At 34.9% G+C, this 27,135-nt stretch overlaps 2 protein-coding genes across 18 annotated transcripts in view; one reads left to right on the forward strand and one right to left on the reverse strand.

Annotated features, from left to right (window-relative positions):
• The window catches only part of LOC135208510 (katanin p80 WD40 repeat-containing subunit B1-like), a 190,059-nt gene extending 168,324 nt beyond the window's left edge, over positions 1-21,735 (forward strand). For 10 of the 13 annotated variants that reach the window (XM_064240779.1, XM_064240774.1, XM_064240776.1 and 7 more), the window contains 8 exons: positions 3,113-3,296; positions 6,980-7,096; positions 11,072-11,197; positions 12,430-12,769; positions 13,148-13,410; positions 14,387-14,461; positions 14,947-15,066; positions 15,897-21,735. In XM_064240779.1, the coding sequence (XP_064096849.1) occupies positions 3,113-3,296; positions 6,980-7,096; positions 11,072-11,197; positions 12,430-12,769; positions 13,148-13,410; positions 14,387-14,461; positions 14,947-15,066; positions 15,897-16,029 (1,358 nt within the window). In that variant the 3' untranslated portion in view covers positions 16,030-21,735. The remainder of the gene's footprint in view (positions 1-3,112; positions 3,297-6,979; positions 7,097-11,071; positions 11,198-12,429; positions 12,770-13,147; positions 13,411-14,386; positions 14,462-14,946; positions 15,067-15,896) is intronic. The other 3 variants (XM_064240785.1, XM_064240784.1, XM_064240786.1) reach the window with 3 other exon arrangements.
• LOC135208515 (ribonuclease P protein subunit p20-like) overlaps positions 21,730-27,135 on the reverse strand; it is a 29,456-nt gene continuing 24,050 nt past the window's right edge. For 4 of the 5 annotated variants that reach the window (XM_064240792.1, XM_064240790.1, XM_064240791.1 and 1 more), the window contains 2 exons: positions 23,119-23,284; positions 21,730-22,811 (listed from right to left, as the gene is read on the reverse strand). In XM_064240792.1, the coding sequence (XP_064096862.1) occupies positions 22,690-22,811; positions 23,119-23,284 (288 nt within the window). In that variant the 3' untranslated portion in view covers positions 21,730-22,689. The remainder of the gene's footprint in view (positions 22,812-23,118; positions 23,285-27,135) is intronic. The other variant, XR_010313183.1, reaches the window with a different exon arrangement.

Genomic DNA, 27,135 nt, shown 5'->3' on the forward strand with positions numbered 1-27,135 from the left:
CTGAATTGTGAGATTAATGTCCCAGTTTACTTGTATTCCGCTTGGCTGCTTGACTCACATAAAATTGAGTTTTGTAGGCAGGAATGTTCTCACAAACAACCACCATAAATTAATACACTGTTCACCATTTTTTTTTTTTTTTTTTTTTTTTTTATACATTGCTTTATACTTGAGAATAATCTATGACTGCATTTTTATATTAAAATGTTAACACAACACTTCTCCGAGTCTGTCTCTTAACTTTAGGCCAGACTAGAGCCTTAGTCCCTGATATCTCTTATCAGGTTAGTTTAAGCCGTGAAATTTTCACAGAGACATTCACTAATTTAATATAAATTAAATATACTTATTTTTTATTCTTTATTGTCATTGCTTTATTTGCCAAATGTGTGTGGGTATGGGGCAGTTAAGTGAATTGCAAGGTTAGAATAAGATTCTGGAGTAGCCTAGCATAGGCTAAGCATAAGGACTAGTATTCTTTTAACTGCTGTTTGCTGGGGCACCCCCCTCCCCCCCTTACTGCTTTTAGGAGATGTCTGTATACATGGTTTCCTTACTATGTGATATATTCACAGGCCAAAGATAAATAATTTACTGTTTAATCCTAGTTAAAGCTAGTGATTTACATTTTCAAATGATGCAAGGTGAATGCCAGAAACATTTCTGATGCCCCAACTGCACTTCAAAAGTAGCAAAGAAATTAAATTTCTTCGCATGGACTTCAAATTAGGCTTAAGATTCAAATTACACTTTTCACATGGCACTTGGCACTAGAAACCACTTATAGTCACAGCTCTTGGGCAATATAGTACATAAACTGTGAAAGTAATATGTATGTTTATTATATAATGCATGTATACATAAAATTGTTAATAAACTTTTCTGTTTTGTTGAATATAAATGTCATTGACTTTTATGTTAAATAATTTTTCAGAGCCCACCTTCATAAGCTGAAATTTTTATTCTTTCTTCGTACAATAATAAAAATAGTTCAGTTCAAAATTAACCTAGAGCCCAAACAAGTTACAAATGAGCTATGATCCTTTGATTGCTTTGGAAGCATATGACAAACCCATGACTCAGTTTAATTCAGTATGAACCATTTTGTCTTACCTGTATGGGATGCAAACCAAAGAACTTTCAGTTGAATTGTAATTACTTTCATTGCTTTGATATTGTTAGTGAAAAAAAGAAAATGTTCTCAGATTACAGCATATTTAAGTATGCTTTAGTTATTTATTTACACGATTGTTTATTTTGTAAATATGTTTATAATAAACGGTACTACATATATGCAAGTAGATTTCTATTAAAGTAGAAAAGGAACTGGGTAAAGTATATGTTTTTGTCATTTAAAATTTTTCCTCTCAGCTGTGCTGTCTTCAAGTTTTATTGTATCTTTTCTTTATGTTGATATTTTTAAAGGTAACAGACTTTGACACATAGACATAAAACACTTCAGCAAATCAGACATTAGACTAGTTTTTTGGATTAAAGTTTTTATGGTGCGCATAATACGGTGAATATAAGACATAAATAACTGACTTATTAATTGGGCTGGCTAGGTTTTGGGGGGGATAATTTGCATGTACTGTATATTGGTATATTATTTATAACAGGAATAAAGACATTGCATATGTCAATATTAGTACAAAAACCAATGCGTATATTTTGCTATTACTATTCTGAAAATTACTAACCCTTATTCTCCCTAGATTTAATGACTCAATATGAGCGGAATTAACATGATACAAAAATGATGGGAAAATAATCGTCTGAGGTCGTATATTATAGGACATATAGTAATCTTACGGCAGCTTGTCCATGGTTTCAAGGCTACTGACCTTACTTATGTTATTCCAGGGATTGGCCTCTTGCATGAATGGGAAAAGATTGCTGTTAGTCAGTTTTTATGATACTTTTTAGTAGAATATTTAGTTTTTCTTTTTCTTATCTTAATACAGTGTGTCCTTGACTTACGGCACCACCCACCTACGACAATTCGATCTTGCGGCGCTCTTTCAGTGCCATTAACGCCACTTTACAGTGCCATAACTTGATGTTGCATCAAGTTATGGTATTGTAAGTGCATTTTACCATCAAATTAATATTACGGTGCTGTAACTTGGTGCAACATCAAGTCATGGCACCGTGAGCAGTGTTAAAGCGCCGTTAACGGCAAAAAACCAACTTAAAGCAGGAAATCAACTTAAAGCACAATGCTGGAACAGATCTCCCTCTGTAAGTCGAGGACGCACTATATTATACTGACCAAATGCAAATTATATGTATGTTTAGTGGTATGGCTGCAAAAAACCTCCCATTACAACAAAACGGCAAGAATTTTGAAATAAGTATTAATTCATGTTACATATTCCATTTTAAACCAGAGAAAAATATCAAAATTTTAGATTTTTCAATTTCTTTAGCCGAGGTATCAGCTGGCTCCTTTGAATTATCACTTGCTTTTTGGAACACATTTGTATGAATATTACAGATAGACAGTGGATTTATCTGTTACTCTTTGTTTCACATATTGTGATGAATATTACAGCTGGGCTGTTGACCTTTTAGATTACATATAGTCAGTTGGCAACTTGAATGATATGTTAATGCTTGTATTATGAGATTTTTTCAAGGTGCACATATAGGCCTTGATTGTTCCTGTGAATTGTTTAATTTCCCATTAGAAGTGTTATGTACTTTTATGCTGATGCATCAGTATCTTTCCTTTCCTAAATATTATTGTTGAAAATTTTCAGTATGTAATTTTCCAGAGAGCAAGTGGTTTTTAAGGTGGTTGCAGTTGCAGGTTCAACATACTCAGTAATTTATTGCTTTGGTAGTTAGGTTTTGTGATGTACTTTAATAGCACCAAAGAGTGTCACCATAACTCTGGTATTTTAGTGAAAAATAAATTGACTAGTATAGTGTGGAGACATACAAGTATATTGTTTTATAAATTCATATAATTTACTTACCTATATTAAAAGACAAATAATGTATGTTTCCTTATGTTGCATAATATTGTATCATAAGTAGTGAATGCTGTGACCGTTAACACCATCATCCAAGGTTAATTGTGGTGTCTTTTGTGACTTTTCTTCTATAGATCCCATGGTGCCACAAGTAATGACGAGTCCTGATGTCATAAAACCAGAACCCATGCGAGCAGTTCCTCCTCCAGCTTCTGTAGTTCGGGCAAGTAGTCCTGAGCCAGGCAGAAGAGGCTCTGCTCACGTAGTGTCTCATCTGCCACGACCGATAGCAACACCCAGGGAAACTGTTACACCAAGGTATTTAAAAGCAGACTTGTAATTGTAGCTTTATTTGGAGAATAGTGATTAGATACTCATTTTGAGTATTATAAGAAGTGGAGCAAAAGCTTAACAGATGTAGAATTTAAAAGCATTTTGTCACTTTTGAATGGGAGTAGTTATGGCTAGTCAACCTTCTTCATCAAGAACTGTTTTACTAATTTTCATTATCCTTTTCTATGGCTTACATCATCCAGCCCATCATATTGGTGAGGATGTTGATAGTTTTGTAGGATTTGCATTTTGTAGATCATAGTTTTATTAGTGCAAAACTGTGTAGATTAGATGGTAAGTAAAATGTAGGGAGTATAATATTTTTTGCTCTATATTGGTCTTTTAAAATGAACTCAAGACAACATTGCTTTTTAAGATGGTAATATCCTATTTTCTTGAAACACTGTATATTTGCAGTTCTTCCATTTGCATATACTGGATATGGTGGTGTGTATTTTTTGTTTATTGTTTCTTCTGAGTGCCTTTATCTCTTGCATCAAAAATTGCAGTCTTTGATCTTGCAGTTTTATTTTATATTTATACCTCTGAGTTACTTATTGGTTGTACACTTGTACAGAATTTTTACACCTAACTATATCCCGTTTGACAAAGAACTAGCCACACATAAATCCATTGCTCTCATGCAGCCCACATTCATGGTATGATTGTCCCAGACCATGCAGTCTTGTCTGAAATACACACAGAAGGAGATTGGTTGTAGACTATGTTTGCATCACCTAGAACCACTTATTCAGAGCAAGTACTTGACATAGGAGAGGACTATTGCCCTTTGGCACAAAGAGCCAAGGGACAGATAATATACGTACACACCTTTCCCTAATGCACATGACACACCAAATGAGGGTACTTGTTAATGTTGGACATAAAGGTGTGAAAGGTGTAACCTGGCAATTTATCAGAAATGCACTGTTGTTTCTTGAATGACAGTTAAAGTCAGTCAAATGGGGGGGAAACACAATTATAAATTCCAGCATGTATACAGTTGAAGAGATTTAAGAAAAATATGAGTACTGGAGATGGAAATGAATATGAAATATAGACTCGGTAAGCTTGATTGGGAATGCGATCATGAAATTCTTGTCTGTGGCACTCTGCAAAGCTGTGAACAATGCTTGCAGACCACAAAAAAGTGTGGCAGGTATTTGCTGTGAACTGCTATATGAGTAACACTACGTAATTCTGACCGGCACATGGTTTGGGCATTTGATGATGTTAATGTGGGCTGTAGATAAATGATAGGTTTGTGATGAACAAAACCATTTTTTGGGACCGTATAGAGATATTTTGTCTGTACTAGCTTATCGTTTAAAATTCGTGGAATATTAAATTACCTTTGTTGTTTAAAAAATGCCCTTAATGAGTCATTACAATTTATTTTGTAAATTCTTTGCAGTTTTCAAAGACATGGTTGCCTCAGAGTAAACTTTTTCTAAGAATAATCTGGATTTTCAAGACTGTGCTTTCATACATGAATACACAAAGCACACATGCATATGCATCAAGTATATTATACTATATAATGTATATTGTTAGGGCCCATATTGAGATATTGAAGAGTGATCGTTTTGCTTTCTTGAATGAATTTCAGCAATGTATTAAAATTATTACCTTTCCACAATTCATGTACATTTTTATTTTATTTTTTCATACAATGTACCACTACTGAAGCATGATATTAAGGGCACAAAGCTTTTGTCTGTCACTTGGTATGGTCTTTAATGAGTATGGTATAGCGTAAAACTGTGCTGTGTAGACTAAAATTTTAATATGATTTAAATGTTTCCATTGGAACCTTGAATATCTTACTTGAACAAAAATTGCTTTGATGCAATGCTAGCACCAATGTCATCCTTACTTTACAAGTTAGAGGAAAGTAAATATGTAGGTTACCCCCAAATTATGGTACATAAAGTATTCAGCTGTTATGTGAAAATTTATGTCATTCATTTCTTTCTCTCTTGTTTTGCATCATTTCATTAGTATATTTTTTTGATAAATGTAACAGCTTGAAATGCTGTCATTAATATTGGAGTGTAGGTCATCAAATTGGCATTTACAGTATATGACCTCAGTTTATTTTTTATTACTTGTACATCGTAGCTTTTGTAATGTTTGTATTGGTGTGTTATCCACAAATTTGTGGTGATGCATATCTTCCTTTATAAAGCCCACAATTTAAAGATGTTCATTATTAATAAGAATCTGGCAGTACTTTTATTTTAGATTTCTTCATATGCAAGAGAGAAGGTAGCACAATGAAATGCACTCAAAGATTCGCACATAAATAACAAATGCTATATGTTTGTTTGATTAAGGTTTTAGTGTCCTTGCATAAGCACCAACAAAAAAGTTTACATTTTGATATAAAGAACAGGCTCTTTACAAGGTAGACAAACACATGATTGGCTAATTATACCCTTGAATCAAAGAACCCACTCATAAAGGGCTTACATTGGCCAGCATCAGTCAGATTTATTTCAACATCCAATGTGTCTAGCATGCTTACTGTATTATATTTTGTTCAGTGCAAAGTATGAATTTGATTTTTCCTGACTCGGTCGTATTCAGTAAGTTGAGTTGAGGTGATAATTTGTATGACAGCCAACCCAACACTTATTATGAGTTTGCTTTCATAATCTTTGATGCTCTGGAGACTCCCATTTTTTTGTTCAATAGATGAGAAGAGTGATGGTAACCTTGTCCATGAGCATATGGGTCCCTGTGTCCTTAGCAGTTAATTGTCTCACTTTTTATATATCTGTAATGTTGTCTGTTTATTTTCCAGGAATTTCCTGGATTGCTGTAAAGCATTTTAATCATAAATCACTTCAGTTTTTTAATTGATTTCTTCATATTTGGGTGTTAAAATAAATTTGTTAATTCTACCACAAGGATATCTTAGCTGAGTGTAAGGGTTTTGTTGCTTTTGGGTTGTCATTTTTTAGCTAGTATTAATTCTTTCCTTCCCCTTTTTTATCTCTTGGATATGTCAAATAAATTTCAATTACCAACGGACAAAGCAGATGCAGAGTTAATGTGGATGCAGTCTTGTCATGTCAGGTGAATGTGCACAAATCAGATCAACTAGTCCCAGTTAGGAAATTCAGGGGTATCACAACTGTGGTGGGAACACCTAAATTGTGATTTGTAGTAATTGTAAGCATTGGGTTTGTGGTAAACAATTTTTAAAAAAATGATTACTTGATGTAAACCCATTACTTTTAATAGAGATCAATCCATTACGATCCTACCTCCCAGTCTTGTTAATTACTCACAGGTAGCTGGTCAGACTACACAGAAGTAAGCTGGTTACCTGCAGACTACCATTACTCTTCTTTTATAAAGTAAACAAAAGGGAATTGTGCCAGATATTTGAAGACCAAGAATGTAGACTTGCTTAATTTTCTTCTAATTATTTTTTTCTATGTAAACATCTTGAGTGTAAGTTCAGGTTTGATGTAATTACTGAAGTTAACAGATTAAATACACTAATAAGAAGTGTATGACCAGACAAATGGCATTTTATTTTATTTTTTATGTATTTGTTTGATTTTGTGAATGTAAACTTATCAGCACAGAGAGGAACCAAGAAGACACCTACAGAAATGTGTTCTTGTGGACTGTAACAAAAGTTTATTTATGGTTAGGTACGAAGGTGGAAATAATCAAGCACCAACTTCTCCATCTCAGTCAACAAGCTTTCCAAGCCTTTATGAGCGTCGTGGCTCATCGCAGGAACAGTCTGCCTGTTCTTCACCTCACAGGTACCCTGTTTTTTGCTGTCCCTAGCCAGTGAGGTCTTTTGACTTCTCTTATGTCCAGTCTCTTTGTCCCAAGAACATAACAGAATTAAGCACTTTGTATCTAATATTCATGATAGTTGCAGTAGCTTATATGTCACAGAAAAGTTACAAGTACATTAATGTTAATTTTTTTTTGTGAGAGAAAATTTCAAACCTATCCATTTAATAATGCCTTTTGCACAGAAACATTCTTTGAGCTCATGTAATGAAGCATCTGATTTTGTGTTTTATTCTCAATCATAAAATGAGTATTCATGTATGGGCACAACAGTGCCTTAGGTTTCTCACTTATACTGTATGTTTGATACATGAATCAGTTTTATTTCTCTACATACCATCACTTATGATATAGTCCATTTAGTAAATTGTATGAAATCCAAGACGGTCTTCAGGAGCTTAGCGCTTGCATATGTGATTCCCCCGTGGCTACATTTCTCACTTCTTGTCTGCTGAGTGGTTAACAGTTCACGCAGATCCTCAGTCGTTTTGGGTTATTTTCAAGATTGCTTTAATTTGCCACCTTATCACTGATATTTCATTTTGTTATAATTATGGTATACCATTCTCCTTTTCATTTTGCAATATGTATTCATAAAATTTACATCTAAAAACTTCAGTTTAGCTTAATTTTGTGTCATCATACTGGACGAGGATTGTCATTGCTGTTTCATAGGTAGTTTACCAAAAAATGTACTAAAAGTACTTTTTCTTTGAAGCTGCATTTTTTACAAGCATTAGAATTTTGTTTAGTTTTTCAAGGCATTCAACTATACTATCATTTTTTTGGTATGCGTTGTACTAACCAGCAACGTACAGCAGTAACCTCAAGGTTCAGTAGTTGTAGCTGGACAGGCTTTGTCTTTGTTGATCAGTAACTTGATTGTGGGGAATCCTTAATCATACATCTTTTATGATGGCATACTTCCTGGTAGCATAGATTTTCCAAGGTAACCTACCACAATACCTTACAGAATAGGTAAGTTCTTATGCTTCTGGAACTTCCAGATTGTCATGCAATTACTGTACTTTTCTCCACTGACAGGCTCAACTTGGCACATGAATTCTGTTTTTTTGAGCTGTGGTGTTTTCTTACATATCTTCATTCCAAGAGCTCTCAATCAGACCTTACATGTATCTATCACCTATGCTGGGGTGTCAGGAGTTCAGCTTCCTTCCACCTAATTTGCTAATTGGACAATAGTTGGAGTATTGGGTTTCCAGTGAAATAATTTTGTACTTGTACAAAGAAAGTTTATTTTTCCAACAACCCCGTTACTTACAATCAAAGTGGCAGCTCCCAATCCGACTTACCAGATGCACATGCATTAGGCTGCTGGTTGCGGCTGACCTTCATTTGCCCATTGAAGATTTGTGTCTGGAACTTCATGTGATACACAAAATGGACTATATTATATAAGTAATAACTTTGTATTGAAAAGTAAATATTATTTTAAAAAGATGATGGTATTTTACCACTGGAAAATTGATATTTTTTAGAAGCTTTTTATTATAAAATTTGCTGCAGTGCTGACTGTTAATGTAGCATTACACAGGGCACTTCAGGTGGTAGATAAAAAGTAGTCATATAGGTAGTGACAAGGTATTTATGTAGATGATTGTCTGTGGATTTCAAGAAGATGGTGAAGATATAGGTTTAGTCTTGATGATTTACTGCTAGATTTTCTCATTTACAAATTTGTTAATTACTGGACAAAAGAGGCTGAGATGTAAGGATGTGTCCATAGGCATGAAGACTGAAACCCTGAAACTGTTGGTTTTGTTTTGGCATACAGTAGTTGTACATTTGTACATCTTGGTGATTGTCTTCTGTAATGAACATCCTCTGTGCTCCGATAGAAACTATCGTTTGCAGTTGTATTATATATTAACTGTAGGTAACAAGAAAGGCATTGAAGCTTGTTTTGCATGCTGTCATTAAACCAATGATAGAAAAGTTCTTTATTTTTTGTTTTATTTTGTTATGTGTATAACATGACATGTGGGACTTTGGTTAGGTTTTCTCTTAGTTCATGGTATCATCGTGATTCTACATCACTGGATGTTATCATGTTTTACGAATATTGTTATTAATAATGAGCATTTTAGGATTGCTGTAGGAAATTTAAACTGTTCACTTTGATGCGAGTATTAGTTATATTTGTAATTTGCAATTGTGCATATTTATGCTTCAGTTGACAATGAAATTCTACGTAAAGTTGTGCAATTAGATGGAAATTACAAAATATTTGTTTATTTGCATGCTTTGAAGATTCTAGATTAAATTTAAAATACCATCACATAATGTGTATTGATCTGAAATACTGCAGATATGTTGAGTTGTTTGATTTTCAATATAATTATCATTACACTTGGGTGGAGGCCTGCATGATTTGTATGGTATTTGTTGTGAAGCATATTGCATATTTTTGTTTGAAGCATTATTGCATGTGAAAGCCTGTTTTTGCACGCTCGTGGTTTTTTTTTAAATGACAATTGTGTAACCTTTTAAGTTTTTGCATGCAATAAGACTTTTATGTCAAGACTGATAGTGTGGTTTACTGAAAGAGTCTATAATATAAAGACTTGTATTGAAAGCAAGATGAAGATCACAGATAAATGGATAAGGATAGGCATTATTTACTGTACATTAACCAGAGCTTTGTGCGTGTGCTCTGTATCTGTAATCAGAGCAGGGGTAATTTTTATGGTGCATGAGGGTTGAATAGAAAATTTTGAAAACTGAAAATACTACATAAACTAAAGTGAAGCATAACAATTACCTTCAATATGAATGTTTTATTAAATTGTATTTGCTATCTTAGTTAGATTCATTTCTGTTCTTGATGACAATTGACCATTCTTTTGCTTCAATATATCCCTGGTAATTTTTTCATTCAAAATTAAATATTTTTGATGTGTGAAAGAAACAAGTTAAGACATTATTTTGGAGCAGGTATGCTTTATCCCAAATGCCAAATACCTTGGGAGTGAGTTTTTTTTACAAACCCGTTACTTTTACACAGTCTATACGTAGTTGCATCTGGGCAAATCCCAGATACTGCATGCTAAGAAGTAAGAAGCAACATTAGAATTCCTGCTGACTACCATTGCATATAGTGCATGTGCTGCAAGTTCCATAGGTCCTTTGGTGTCAGAGTGGTTCAGTGATTGTATTTCTTTTCTTGCCTCATTGATGTTTAAGCATTCATTGTCATTTCATAGTGAGTATTTTCAATAAAATGTGTATTCTCTATCTTTGGATGGTTCTCTATAAATACCTTCCATGTACTATGGTTCCCAACTAATATTAAGTATTGGGGTGAATTTTTTCTTGATAAGTTGCAAGAGGAAGTATCAATTGTGGGTAACTTCATTTGCAAGGTACCTAAACTGGAAGATGGCATATCTGTTCCTGTATAACTCGGTCAAATAGTACAGTAAGTGATCCAGTTGCCATTAGAGAGCCTTTGGAACCTGTTTCTCATATACTGTATATCAGTAGTTAGCTGGACTACTTTTTAGCATAAAATGTCTGCGATTTGTACAAACGCATGAATAGTCTATGTAAAAGTGGTGGGTATGTATAATTTTTTTTTTTCTAGAAATTTCATATTCGGGTTTACCAATACATAGTTATGATGTGTTATCTGTAGCTTCAACATGTTCATTCTAGAGTTGTTTTCAGGGGGTTTTCAACAATGGATCGCTTTGTGTCTCAGGAAACATATTTCCCCAAACTGTTTTAGTCATGTTTACTGGTAACTCTCCTTTATTTTCTACCCATCATTTTGAGAACTTTCAGTTATAGTAAAGTTGCATGCTGTATGTAATTTTTATCTCCAAGTCTTCCGTTCACTCTTCGCCTTCTCATCTGATTCATGATGATAAAGTATTTTAATCTGAAACTGAAAAATATTTACCCCTCACTTGTTCCAGGGACTATTCTTTGAGTGGCAATACAAGTCCCAATGTCAATCAGCCATACAGAGCTCGTGCTGTGTCAGAAAGTCGGCGGGATCCCCGAGAACCTTCAAATTCACCCTACCAACCAGATCCTAATAGGTATAGTACTTGTAGATCCCTGGGTGACTTTCACACTAAATCGGTCCATGTGCTATCATTGCATGTGGATGACAATTCTTATTTTAAATGAGTGATCCAAGGAAAACCCCTCTTTTAGCCTCTTTGGGTTTCAGAGATACATGTTGTACTCTAATCAGAACTTTATGTACTGCGTAGAATTAGACACAAACTCCTGAAATGTATCCACTTGAGACTAAATCCATTTGTCAAGAGGTATAGAAGTATATTTATTTGCTTTTAACGGTATCGCCTGTAACAATAATTTTCATGTACCTTCAACCTAAGGTAAGGTTTCTGCACGAGTTACACAAACGACAAGTTTTATATATCTGAGGAAGTTTTCCCTTTCTGAAAATACATGGTACTATATTTAGCATAGAACACTTTACTTAAATTTTTTGTACTCTTAGAGAAAATATTAAAATGGAAAGTAGTATAAAGAAATGAAAAACATGAACTTATTGTGAACAAAATTTGATAGATAGGCAGTGGGCACTTATTTTTATTACTAAGTCTTAGAATTAAAGCTTGTTCCTTCTTACCAAAACAATTAACCAACTCCAGGATATAGTACACGCAGTTAAGTCATTTAATTAAAGTTTCCCAACCTCTGTAAAATTCAGAACTGCAATACATAAGTTCAATGCTAAAAATGCTTTTGGTGTTTTAGAATGCATACATTCCAGGTTACACTTTTGCATTGTAAACGTACCTTACTACCTATCTGTACATTGTAGGAAATGCTTCAGGAATTTTTCAAATGAAGGACAAATTTTATTATTTATGTTTCACTTGTGAAGGATATTTATGTAATGGACTTGTTAAGCTCTTCATTTAGGAAAATGTGTATGCTCAAAACCTAATGTTTTTGCAGTCTTATGATAAAAGTAGGCAAGAAGTATTTATTCAAGTTGAAATGCATTTATGTCACATTTATACTTGTAGAGACTTTTGGTCCTTTGCTGGAAATTAAGTGTTCCTGACTGAAAAGAAGTCTTGAACACTAGCCTTGGTTTATAGTTGTATATTGTACTTTAGATCAAATTTGGTAAAAACTGCAGTTCCACTTTTCCTAGTAATATATTACATAATCATTACATGAAGTCATCTTTTCCTGCCTTTAGCTTGGTTGGCTTCTAAAGTGTACATTAGTTTTTATAGTGTATTATTCTGTTTAACAGCGATTGAATTAATTATTTTTTATTTCACAGGTACATCATAAGGCACAGTCCGTCCGAGCCACATCTTGTGCGCCAGTCATCATCGCCTGGCCCAGCTTCCACCTCCCCAGCTTATCATGATTCTGCTCCAAGTTTGCCACAGCTTACTCGCCCAGAATTATCAAATTCAAGTCGTTCACAGGCATCGTCTAAATCAGACCTCTCTTACAAGCCTATGGATCGACCCATGTTGGTTAAACCAACGCCCAGACCCTTCGAGACTCAGAGTACTGATATTATTTATATGGGAGCCCCAGTTAAAGAAATTGACTATTCCATCACAGGAATGCCAGCAGAAAAGGATACCATCAACTTTGATGACTTTTTGCCGGTTAGGGCCTTTCGTTTGTTTTCTTTCAGTTAGAAATGCAATATGTAAAACAAATAGTATTCTAGTGATTGCAGCACTTCATTTCACAGACTTTTATTGTAGAACATCCAACTCCAGATAAATGCATGATATTGATCAAGTTGCATTCACAGTTTACAGTGATCTACAGGTGTATATTTACGATTTGTTATGCAGTGGCAGTATGAAGTTGGTTACTAATTTAAACATTCCATTTCTTGTTAGAGCTTAGTACTGTTCTCCTGTGTTATTTGGGTAATTCAGAGTACAGTTGTGTTTTTAGTATAAAATGCTCACAAATATTTGAAATAATTTGTATGAATGGAAGAATTGTTTGTAATATTCAATTTTTTTATGCAGAATAAGCTCAGTGGATTGGGACTCAATGGAAAAGGTGGTTTAACAGGCATCAGTGGTACTGAGATGTCTGAACAGGAGGTGCTTTCTAGTATCATAAGTGGTCACACATCCATGATGTCTGTTTTATCTGCTCGATCCAGAGGTCTTCAGGTCACCCATAAACTATGGCAGACTAAAGACTTGAAAACTGCTGTAGACCATGCCCTTAATCTGGGTGATCAAGCTCTCCTCGTTGATCTGCTAGGCATCATTAATTTACGGCCGTAAGTAAACTTTTAGCTGTGCTATGTATTTAGCTAGTGTAGGTTTGAATAGACCCCTGTGGTATTGTATTTGTGTTTCATCTCACCAAGTAAAAGAATCTGAAATACAGCATTTCATATTGATGCTTTTATTTGAATGCAAATGGAAACAAAAACTTGGTAGTCACTCATTAAAAATATTGGGATAAACTTAATGGTATTGTGACACTGAATTTAACCAGTTACTTTTTTATTTTGAGCACTTAGTAAGAGGGTAAATTTTTGAGCTTTGCTGTGTTGCTATGTAAATACTTGGAACCCATGAAATGGCTGTACCTAAGTTATAGGTCTGCAAAAATGTACACATTTTGAATTTTATAACTTTTCAAATGTTTATTACTTTTACAAATTAATAAAATAATTGAGTCATATATCTATACGTGTAGTCAAATGGGTAGCCCTTAGACTTTGTTCTTAAGTAAGATGTGAAAATTGGAACATGGTAAATAAGTTGGTGGTAAATAAGTTGGTGATAAAAAGTAAATAGCATAAAGCAGTGCAGTTGTGGCCAAGGGATGCTGCAAAGAGCCTTAGGACAGATTACTGTGTTGAGAATTTTGGTAAGTGCAGAATAAGATAAAAGTTAAGAGACAATCTTCCCTCATAAGAAAGAACTATACATCTAAAATGCAGAAGTATTGAGGCTATCTATTTGCAGGCACTTTCTGAAACTTAAAGGAATAGGTATAACATGTTTTTAGGACAGCATTTACGAGTACTGTAACTGTAGTCCATGCCTAAGTGGTAACTTGCATAAGGTATCTTTCACTTTATTTTTATGTGATAAAGAACTTGTTCATCTAAATTACCATATTACAAAAGAATGGATGAATACTACTTCTGAACCAGTTGCATATTTACATTTCTCTTAGAGAACTGCAGTTTAAACTCAAGACATTGACTGAGAAAATTAAAAAATTCAATTATTTTTTTTCAGATCAATATGGAATTTAGACTTGTTAACAGCATTACTTCCACCGGTTAGCTCTCTTTTGCAGAGCAAACATGAAACGTAAGTTAAAATGTAATCATTGTTGGGAGTTACTGAAATTTATTAACTTCATGGTTTTCCCCTATATTAGGCTCTACTCATTGTCAGTACCATATAGCTGCTCAGTTTAAAAATTATTTAGCGTATCTTACTTGTCCAGTATTTGATTGAGCAACATATATATATATATATTTATATATATAGATATATATATATTATATATATATATATCTATATATATATATCATATATCTATATATATATATATATATATATATATATCTATATATATCTATATATATATATATATATATATATATATATTCTTTATATTATATATATATAATATATATATATATATATATATATATATATATATAATATATATATATATTATATATTTTTGAAATTTATTCTGTAGGTTCCCAGTTTTTCATACCTTTACCTGTATATTAGGAAGTCCATGTAATGCTTACCTGATCAACTGCATTTGTTTGGGATTTCAGATATGTAATGTGTGGTTGCAGTGCACTGAAGCTTATGATAAAGAATTTTGCTGTTATGATCAAGTCAAATATGTCAGGGCCAATACATACTGTGGGAGTGGACATTTCTCGTGAGGAAAGGTAAGCTGAAGTGCATTATAAGTTAAGAGTATAGGGAAGAATTAGAAAAGAAAATTACTTTTCCCTGGCCTATCTCCCCCATAATATCCCTCTCAGCCTGCTTATGCTTGTAAGCAGCATTACCAACATTTCTTTCTACCCTGTGTAGTGTAATGAACATAGTACATTTTTGCCATGGTTGAAAGCATTTTGCAACTTAGGCAAATGGTGGTCTATACATTGTTCTTAGCTTTCATCTCCTGCCAATATCTTATTGTAGCAGTTTGGGGATTTGAAAGTGCAAAGCCTTTCAACCTATATTGAGGTTCTGCATTCGTAAGTTATGGGTTTTATATAAAGAAAATAGTAATTAAAACTAGTTTTTGGTATACAAACCCATAACTTGTATATAATTGCTCTCCACCATGCCCCACTTTCTAGTTGTCAAATGCTTATGACTCAAAGAGTAAGCTAGTTTGTCAACTAGGACCAGTTGGATCTAATGAGCTTGTTCGGTATTTACATGTCAGACTAGCACTCTCCTTCATCCAGAAAGTTTTTGCCTGTATTGCACTGGTGGTAAATCGTTAAAAATCCCTTCATATGAATATTAAGGCTGTTAGATGACCGCTTATTATCAGAACTAGAAGTTTGAGCTGATTGTGTGGCTTTTCCTATCTAATGATCAAGTTTTAAAAACTTTTTGTTAACCAGTTTATATTTAAATAAGTAGAGAATTAACTTTTCTCCTTCCTAGCAGTTACTTCTCATTGTTCTTGATGTATGCTGTGGATTATGGTGATTTTCCCTTAAAGATGCAAGCATGGTTTAATTTTTTCATTTTTTTTCAGGTATAACAAATGTGTGGAGTGTTACAATCACATGATGTCCATCCGGGCATTCCTTCTAAAGAGACTGACTATTCCTGGGAAGATGGGAACTCTGTATCGTGAGTTGGTCATCCTCATGCAAGCCTTCGACTGATAATAAGCTTAAGAGGTTTGCAGGTGCCAAGCTTATCTTATGGGTGTAGTTGGTCAAATTTAGTGGAAAAACACCAACTTATTTTATTGCCAAAAAAAATTATTCCTCCACTTTTCACCCCTTTTAAGTACAGGCAACTTTATGTAATGGCTCAAGTATGGCACTGAAGAGTATTTCAGTGACTGTTTCAGACAGTTTACTATCTGCAAAAGATCATAGTTGATTAGTCTTAGCTTTGTGCCAAGTCTATTCTTGTATTAATAATGCACTCTGGAAGCAATCTCAAGATATCAGTTGAAAGAAAATGAGGAATGACTACACTCATATTGAGTGATCAGTTGGAAGTAAGTGAGGAATGACTAGACTCATATTGAGTGAAGTCATCATTTACTTACAACTTTGGAAAAGAAAGAAATTAAATATTATGGCCATTTTAAGCGCTTTATTCTTCAGAATGGAACTGCTGTGATTGAAGCACTGTATCCTTTTGGAGAAAATATGCTCCTTTAGTTGAGTATGGTGATTCTCAGCATTGAACAGCATTGGTGCTTACAGCCCAGTTTTAAGCTGTCCAGTATAATTGTAATTGCATATGGTGGAAATGTGATATGAGTCTGTAAATGATACTAATTTGTTTAAAGTTAAATTTAAGAAGGATTCAGCAGTGTTATGGGTAATTTTGTTTTATAAGTACCTTGTATATATGGAGAACACGCAAGATATGTGTACTGGCCAGCATCATGTTCCGTGATAGGATTGTAAGCTGGAATATTTAATCTTCCATATCCCATGTAGCTCACTTACCAAACAAACAAAAAATAGATATGTCAGTGCACTGGTTCAAGAAATGTAAACCAAGATAGGAAATGACAATTAATGTGTAATCTATAATAACATCTATGGAAGGTAACAAAATTAGGCTGAAGTTATGATGATCGAAGTACAGTACTAGAGTAATTTTTATGCCGAAACTTTTAATTGATTAAATATAGAAAACTGGTTAGTTATCTTTTAAAATCTTCAATAAGTACATGGGTATGGATTTTGCCATTTACTTTTGTCTTATAAACCAGCAACATTGCTGACTTATTTTTGATAAAAATCCTTTATACAGAAGACTATAAACATCTGAATTTATCTTTTTATTAGAATACTTGTACATTTTAATGATTTTTTTTTTAAGTATACAACTCGAGGTTCATGCTGGTCAGAGGATTTTCTTACTTTTACTAAGAATTCCAAATTTGACAGCATGTCACGTGCTAAAATCAGTCGTGTAAATACAGCTTGGCGTTTACTTCAGACATCGCATAAAATTATTTTTTCTGTTGAAAATTAATGTAAATTTGAGATTAGTCATACATCTGCTGTGATAGTAAATCTATTATTAATGCAGACAATGACATTTTCATATGTATTATAAATGATTTGTATCATTTGTGAGACATGATGAGAATTTAAAGTAAGTATTTGGACCAGTGTCCAGGTATGAAAAGTAGAGTAAGAACTTTTACTGATTAAGTTAGGTATTTGTTTAGGAATTTTTTTGTAAATTTAATATATGCTATCCCAAAATAGCAACAAGAACATTGTTAAAAAAAAGAGAACTAATGATGTTTTTTGTTAAAGAGGAAATTCTAGTTACTACAATGAAATGGAAAATTTCATTGCAAAGGAGCAATGAAAGTAATAATACTGGTTATTTCCATTATAACAATTTAGAGATGGGAACACCATAGTTTTCCCTCTTTTGTATGTAAACTTCAGGAGGTGAAATACCTTTATTTCTGAAGTCTTGTGCCTTCTCATTTTTTAAACTGCTTCTGGCAGTTACTTGCCAGAAGTGGTAGCCATATGCAATATATAAATACCATATATTTCATGAAGATAAAATGGTGTAAACCATAGTTAGTCTGTGGGATCCCTGTCTACTTTGTCTTTGCCATGTCTGGGTTGTTCTGATTACCAGACATTGAAACGAAGAACGAACTGCCTATACTTTAGCAAGCCACATTCCAAAATCAATAAATTATTGGTACTTGTGCTTTGTCATGGTGGAAATAATGCTTGCCAATTTTTTTTTTTTTTTTTTTTTTTTTTTTTTTTTTTTTGCTTATTGCCAAAAGCCAAATACCATTAACTTGACATTTTGTGTTCAGTCGTATCATGTATGGTGGCAAGTGGTTGGTTTATCTTGTAAATTTTACAAGGTTTAGTTTAGTTTTGGAATGGTATATTATCATTCATTAGTTACTGTATGTTTAATCCTTGTTAATGCTACTGTTTTGCCTTTGCTCTTGTTTTACTACTTATATGCTTGGGGTGATGACTTTAAAGCAGTCTTAAAAAAATAATTGGATATTGTGACATCAGAGAGCCAGTATATACTTAATTATTTTTTTTTATTCATACATGACGATATTTTTCAGTGATTGGATCAATGCTAACATTTATTACAACATTTTTGCTATTTTTTGAAAAAGTAATATCACAGGAAATATATTGAATTGGATATTTCTTTTAACATTCAGTATCTATAATTCTGTTCTCCCAATGAGAAAAGTTTTCAGGACATTAAAATTGACAGAATTAAAGTAATTTGTTACCATTTATCATAACTTTTTTTTTCTCACATCAACCCCTGCCAATTATGCAATGTTTGTAAGATATATCACAATTCTTATAACATTTTGACACTAAAAACATTTCTCTCCAGCCCATTTTCTTTAATTGAACTGAAAATCACATAACATGTTTACTTGCATTAATCCATTCCATGAAATGTTAAATATTCATTGTTAAGTACAAGGTATTTATAATTGGAAATTGTCAGTAAGCTATAAGCTATATAGTTATTCTGCACTGAATATTTTATGCATATATTTTTGTAATACTGAAAATTTTAAATTATGTGAAGCTAAAAACAAACAAATCGTACAGATACTACACATAACGAAATACAGAATATTTAGTGGCTTTGTGACCTGTGAATTTAATGTCATGCTCAAGAGTTCAGACTTTGATTGCTGCAAGTAAGTGAGCCTTTGTCCATCATTTAATCACTCGTTGCTGTGGTATAAATGTTTGGTTGGATAAGCTGAGTTGACATCAGCAAGACAGACATTAAACAGTATTTTGAAATGAATATAACAGAAAATTTGGTTAAATGTAATACTACTACAGAACCTTCTAATTAAGTACTATTGGGTAACTACTCAAATTTTAGTAGCATTCTACAGATAAATTTGGCTTCTACATAACAGCCATTTTCTTAAGCCTAGTGCATTCAGTCTGTTACCCAAGATACTCTTGATTTTGTTTCATGTATATTGTATTGAAAATGTCACTATTTCATTAGTTAGGAATTTTTTTAAACATTCCGTATGCTAAAGTAATGGCTCCTGAATGAAATTGTCACTTTTAAAACATTGTAAGGAGTTCTGTGAAGTGTTTTTCACAGGTTTATCATCTTGGTAGTCTTAGGAATCCATGGATTTGCCATGAAACATGGAAGATTTTTAATCTTAGCGGCTTATGTGTAGGTATCATCAAAGTACTTGGTTTTGACAGTTAAGGAAGAGTGGGAAGTGAACTTGTCAAATGTGTATTGTTAATGTTAACTATATAGTAGTGTAAGGATTAAACTTTTATCATTCCAAAGTAAAAAGATTAAAATTAACCAAATATAATCTTTTAAGAATTTTTTTTAGTATTTTATATGTAACCAAGAAGGCTGTGTGAAAAATTATTGTGACACTAGATCATAAGAAAGGACAGAATTATATAAGGAAAACGTCAGTCCTTGTATCTTACATGAAGTACCTTTATGAATATGTATATTTTGTGGTATCCTTGTTTTGTACTGTATAATTTGTTAGAAGAGTTATCAGATCCATGAGTATAGCAACTGAAGAACACATCTCTCAAGTTCTGTTTGTAATGCATAATATCAAAATGTGCTGCAGGTGCTTGCTAAGTTGGCTGAATAAACTTGCTGATACCATATTAAAATGCCACAGTACAGTAATAATGTATGAGTAAGTGAAGAACATTTCTGAAAAGATTAAGCACCATTTTTAACATTTATCATCATTCAGTCCAAGGTCATAGATAATTTTGTCACCTTTTCATATCATTGTGATTTGTCTACTGCTGTTAATTTTGTCTCTTGACAAAATGGCTGGTGCTAAGAATTTTTTTTAATCATGTGCTTTCCATCTTTACTTTTCTGTTCAATGCCTTTTTATTGTCATTTTCTGTTCTCAGGAATGTCTCAAAAGGTACAGAAATCTGCTTTTTTGAAAAATAAAATTTTAAAAACACCCTAAGCAGATAGGATTTAATCCTAACAGCATTTTGCTGATTGTCAGTGTTTGACAGGACAATAAATATGATGGTCTTTCATTTTCATTAGTAGAGATCAATACTATCGAAAATATGAGCTCTTTGTAGCACACGATGATTAGTTTTTATAACCACGAGACAAAAATACCATCCTTTGCTTGCTTTGCTGTAAAATATTTTAAAGTAATTTAGATTGGGAAATACTGAGTAACTATGTATTGTATTGCAAAGTACTAGTCCCTCTTTTTTTTGAGTCCTGGTAAAGGAAAATATTTTTCTCAGCCATTAATTCAGATTTTTTGGGAAAATAATAGGACCAAGGTATTTTCATTATAAACATGGTGTCATATCCTAGTGGTGCATGAAGTTTTAAGATGGAAAGACAAATTGCTTGTATGATTACTAAATAACTACTTTAATCATATCTGAGTTTGCCTAGCTGTACAAATTTTGGTCTTGCATAATGACAATACTAATTATAAGTCACATGTACATTTCTTAATTGCTTTTTCATATTTTGGTTTACAGGTCCTTACAAACTACTCTTTATATTATCAAGTATGTCAAAAGGTAGAAATCTCAAAATTTTTTATATTCCGTGTAGTTTTCTTTTAAAGTTAGTAAATTTTGTTGAAAACCTATCCTTGTTCCAATACAGCTAAGTATTTCCCAGTGAAATTTTGCTCATTCTATATCAGTACTTTATCCCCAAGAAAACGAGAAAATGAACAGCCTCAGTGGTTATTAGCATTTAGAAACATACACTGACATCTTTGTCATTATCCTTCCTTAAATTTTTACTGACGTAACATCGTTAATCATGAAACTGAGGTGTAGACCGCTATAAATTTTTTTGAAGCTTTCACACTGAAAATGAACTATGGACTGGAAAACAGTTAGGAAAAGATTGTGTCTCACTGTCACTTATAATATTTCTCTCTTTTAGATACTTGAAAAATTCAGATACTGGCATGATATGGGACGAGCTTTAGGGTCAGAGTAGCCTGGCATAAGGAAAGTGGAGTCGTCATAACCGCTTTATTTAGGTGTATGTGGTTATTGACCCTTGTTCCTCACAATTAATGATAGATCTCAGTTAAACAATTAATATATTTGCCTCAAGGACTCTACTCTAATAAAAGCTTTATTTGATAATTACAAAAATGGCTATAAGCAGCTTAGCAAAGGTTTTTATCATGTCTGTTTGAAGTAATGGGATATGATTAAAAGATTAATGATTTCTAGTGTAGGAAATGTTAAATAACATTTAGGTCTAGAGTGTATTATGACGTAGTATTTATACTTGTATATAACTGAGCTGCTGTAAATAACTTGTGATAATAAAAAGTTGTTAAATTACAATATTTGTTTTAATCCAGCATATGCTGTTTTGTAGATGAGTAGGTGGTATCCTTACACTTGCCTACATTCCACCATTAACTACTTTGTTACCAAGCTTTAATGACTGAACCAGCTATGGTACAAAGGTTTGAATCCTCATGGGAACCTAAAGAGACTTATAAGAAGATTCAACCATTGTCTAGAACAGTGTTGTCCAAACATTCTCGCCTATTGTACCCTTTATTACCTTCTCCTACTGTTATGTACTCGCCCACCATGGCTGACCAAAGTCAGCTTTATTTAGGATAATCATGCAAATAGCATATTAGTTATGAAAGTGCATTATAGGAGTGTTGGTCAATAAATTCAAATTTATTACAAATAAAAATTATTTCATAACAAAATGCCTGAAAATTACTTACACAACTTAATGTGAGATGTGAGGCTGATGTCAACAGATGGGATGTTTCTGTTGTGTGTGTGTGTTCCTTGTTTGTTCACGTACCCACATGATCTATGTTGCGTACCCCCAGGGGTACGTGGACCCCAGTTTGGACAACACTGGTCTAGAAAATGGATGCCTTGTTATTGCATGGCTATATACAAAGAGTGAGAGTTCACTCCAGGACTCGGGTTCCATAAAATGCATGTGCAATGCTGCTGACCTCAGAATGATATTCTTTCTTAATTAGTGAATAAGATGCCTAGGATGCAGGAACACTAAACTTTACAAGTTTTATGTATTCTTAAATACAAGAATTCCCAATCAAAATTAAAAGTGGTAGCAGGAAACACTTCCCTTAACCTACCTATAGCTCTCTTTCAATTTCCTTCAAACAAAAAAAAACTTAAAAATATTGCTACTGTACATCACTGAAAAACTTTTTACAAATTGTACGCTACTAATAAACGTCCCTTATCATACCTTATAATTATAAAAAGCCCTTCATGACTGTTGGTGCAATACAGAGCCCTCTAAGTTCCTTTAACTTCTCCAGTACCCTTGTCTTCTTGCTTTGGAGGTACAGATATTTTCATATGAATAACAGTTGATGACCTTGTCTGTCGGTCTCCATTTAACAAGAATCCAAGCTCCTCTGCAAAAATATTTAATTTCAAACCAAGTTTAATAAATTTTTCAGCTACCAATAAATCTTGAAATAGAAAAGGGAAACACTCAATTTACTTTAGAACAAAACGTTGTGTCTGCACCCATGTTAGCACTATCAAAGAAAAAAAAAGTGCTTGGTGATGCCAGATGAAAAGGGGGCGGTCCCCTCCTCACTCTTCTACTACTGATTAATTTCCTTGTTACTAAATTCAATTCCAGGTCACTGTGGGATACTCTGACATAACAGGTAATGGTTTGTACTATTTCTATAGGAACAACTATCTATGACTTACCACTGACATGAAATCCTGATGTCGATGCTGCAAGTCTTGCTCTGGGTATTGCATTCTTGATTTCATGAGCTAGATTAATAGCCCTCTCCACACCAGTGCCTAAACCATGAACAATGACAAAGTTTTCACCACTTGACAAAATGGTTTTCCCACGGAGAAACTGATTCTGTGAAAATAAAGTAGTAATACATAAAACTATTACACAGTGTCTTTATTCCATTTATAGAACAACTCAAAATTAAAATCACTATTTATAAAAAATATAAAACTTTTATTTTACTGTAAAATTAAACTTGACAAATGAAATAATAAATAATTATCTCAAGTAAATTATTCTTTCATATCGGGACCCTCTTACCCAGGTATGTAAAATGCCATTTACAACTATCATCAGGTAATGCAAATATGTAATGTAAATAAACAACACAAAGTCAAATGCAAAAGGAAAAACAAATGCTCAATTTTATTTCTCAAGGAAAGTTTGAACAGCCAAAGTCAGGCAAAGAGTTTGGAGATGTTTAAAATCGACAGCAGCCAGAGGCAGTGGAGTACAGGTGTGCTTCCCCACCTGGCATAGTTATGTTATAAAACTTTATTGTACATGACAATATCATTTTTATACATTCAACTTCCCTGCCAGATATATACTTAGCTGATTAGCACCCATTGGTGGTGGGTAAGAGACAGCTAACTACTGAAATAAACAGGTAAACAACATATGTTGTAGGTATTTATAAACCTTGGTTCCTACCTTATTAGGCTGAAGACTTCGCGGCTACTGCCTTGTAGTCTGCTTAGCCTCAAGAGCCTCAGCGAGATAATGATCTATGGCCAAGAGTTCTTGTGGGTCTGCCGATGGGGTCTTACCACTTACTCGGCAGAGCCTAAAAGGACTTTGTCAATGGGTGCTGATCCACTTATATGACAATACACCTTGTTCAAGGAGCACAAAACCGATCCCGATCACCTGATCCTAACATCCATGTTAGTTCTAAGATTGTAAGGAGTCATCCCGAACTCCTCACACAACCAAAAAACAAAAAAATCGAAACATAATTACACTTTCATTACAAAATATACAAAAAAAAATTTTGTACTCCCCTACTAGTCATACATACCCTTGATCGCCTACCAGCAATGACACTCTGCTCCCGTGCGACAGTAGTGAGCTTGCTACTAGAAAACCAAGCACTATCTGACAAGAGGGTTTATGTACGATAAAAAAACACAAAATTAAGGATCAGTCTTTGCTCCAAGACCCAGTACTGTATCTGCTGATACAAAAGGACCTAGCGAGAAGCACTTCTCATAGGTCACTCTCACGTCCTTCAGATAATGAGATGCAAACACTGAATTGCACCTCCAATATGTAGTCTCGATGATATTCTTCAGAGACATATTCTTTTGGAACGCCAAAGACGTTGCTACTGCTCTTACTTCATGCGTCTTGACTTTTAGAAGACCGAAGGATTCCTCCGAGCAGTTCTGTGAGCGTCCGTAATAACGCTTCTCACAAAGAAAGCCAAGGCGTTTTTGGACATGAGTCGTTTGGGGTTCTTCACTGCACACCAAAGAACCTTGTTGACAAGCTCCCATCTGTCTCTTCTCTCTAAATAGAATTTAAGAGCTCTCACTGGACAGAGAGATCTCTCTATCTCTCTGCCTACCAGGTTAGATAGGCCTTTTACCTCAAAACTTCTGGGCCAAGGTTTTGATGGGTTTTCGTTCTTTGCCAGAAACATTGTCTGGAAAGAACAGATGGCAGCATCTCCTTTGAACCCCACCGTGGAATCCAGAGCGTGTAATTCGCTCGTCCTCTTGGCTGTAGCGAGAGCCACTAGGAACAAGCATTTCCTAGTGACGTCGCGGAAGGACGCCAGATGTAAAGGTTCGAATTTGTCCGATGAAAGGAATTTCAGGACCACGTCTAGATTCCAACTAGGTGTTCTAGGAGTAGCTGCTTTCGACGTCTCAAAAGATCTAATTAGATCGTGTAGATCTTTGTCGTTAGCAATGTCTAGGCCTCGATTCCTGAAAACCGAAGACAGCATGCTTCGGTATCCTTTTATTGTCGAGACAGATAGGTGTGACTCCTTTCTCAGAAAGAGGAGGAAATCGGCAATATTCACTATAGAGGTACTGGAGGAGGACAGCTTCTGAACCTTACACCACCTCCTAAAGACTTCCCACTTCGACTGGTATACTCTTCTCGTCGAAGCTCTGCGGGCTCTAGCGATAGAGCCCGCAGCCTCGCGAGAAAAGCCTCTCGCTCTGACAAGTCTTTCGATAGTCGAAAGGCAGTCAGAGCGAGACCTGGGAGGTTGTGATGAAACCTCTCGAAGTGGGGTTGTCTGAGTAGATCGTGTCTGTTTGGAAGCGATCTGGGGAAGTCCACTATCCACTCCAGTACCTCCGTGAACCATTCCTGTGCTGGCCAAAATGGGCTATGAGTATCAACTTCGTGCTCTTCGAAGCTACAAACTTCCTGAGCACTTCCCCCAGGATTTTGAACGGGGGAAAGGCGAAAGCGTCTCCACACCCGACCAATCCATGGAGAAAAAAAAACGCGTCTATTGTGAAGGCTCTCGGATCCTCTACTAGAGAGCAAAAGGTCTCTATTCTTTTGGAGAGGAACGTCGCAAACAGGTCTATGTGAGGTCTCCCCCACAGGGACCAAAGACTTTCGACACACTTCTTCGTGAAGAGTCCATTCTGTGGGAAGGACCTGGTTTCTCCCTGCTCAGTCTGTCCGCTCTCACATTTTTGATCCCGTTGAACAACCTTGGATGAGGAGAGTTATGCCTCTTTCTTCCGTCAGGTTAACAGGTGTTTTGTCAACTGATAGAGGGAGAACGAGTGCGTGCCTCCTTGCTTTCTTATGTAAGCCAGAGCCGTGGTGTTGTCTGAGTTGATCTGTATTACCCCATCTCTGGGACTATTTTTCTTTTCGAAGGACTTTAAGGCTAGGTGTATGGCCACAAGTTCCTTGCAATTGATGTGCCAGGACACCTGTTCCTTTGTCCAGGTGCCTGACACCTCCCTTGCTCCCAGCGTCGCTCCCCATCCCGAACTCCGAAGCGTCGGTAAACAACACTTGGTCTGGGTTCTGCAGAGCAAGCGATAAGCCTTCGTTCTTTTGAAGCTGAGGGATCCACCACCTCAGATGATCTTTTACTTCTTGTGAAAGTTGGAAGATGTCCGAGAGTTGACCCGTCTTCCAGTTCCACACCTCTTTGAGGAAAAACTGAAGAGGGCGAAGGTGAAGTCTCCCTAGCGAGAAGAACTTTTCCAATGAGGACAGGGTCCTAATAGCTCAGGTAATCCCTCGCTGAGCTGTCCTTTCTCTCTAAGAAGCTTGAGATTCTCGACAAACCTCGAGTAATTCTTTCTTGCGAAGGATATACCCGAAAACCCCGAGAATCCATCTGAATCCCCAGATAGACCAAGTTCTGGCTGGGGATCAGTTGTGACTTCTCGAGGTTGACGAGCAACCCTAGCGAATCTATCATGTTCCTTGTTACTTCCAAGTCCTCCAAGCACTGACTCTTCGACTTGGCCCTGATCAGCCAGTCGTCCAAGTAGAGGGAGATGTTTATCCCTTCTAGGTGAAGCCATCTTGCTACATTCGCCATCAGGTTGGTGAATACTTGTGGGGCTGTAGACAGACCGAAGCACAGCCAGCCTTGAATGCAAAGATCTTGTCTCCTATCACAAAGCGAAGATATTTCTTTGACTGATGGTGAATGGGAACGTGGAAATAGGCGTCTTGCAGGTCCAGAGAGACCATCCAATCTCCTGGGCGAAGCGCCGGACATGACAGAGCGGACGTTTCCATACGAAAACTTCTTTTTCTGTACGAAGCGATTCAGAGCGCTTTACGTCCAGAACTGGCCTCCCCCCCACCCCCCCGATGCCTTTGGTACTAGAAAAAGGCGATTGTAAAATCCCGGGGAGTGTGGATCTTGTACCAGTTCGATGGCCTCTTTTTCCCACATTTGCTCCACCATCTGAAGGAGA

The sequence above is a fragment of the Macrobrachium nipponense genome, chromosome 35, assembly GCF_015104395.2.
Source record: "Macrobrachium nipponense isolate FS-2020 chromosome 35, ASM1510439v2, whole genome shotgun sequence".
NCBI classification, from domain to species: Eukaryota; Metazoa; Arthropoda; class Malacostraca; order Decapoda; family Palaemonidae; genus Macrobrachium; species Macrobrachium nipponense.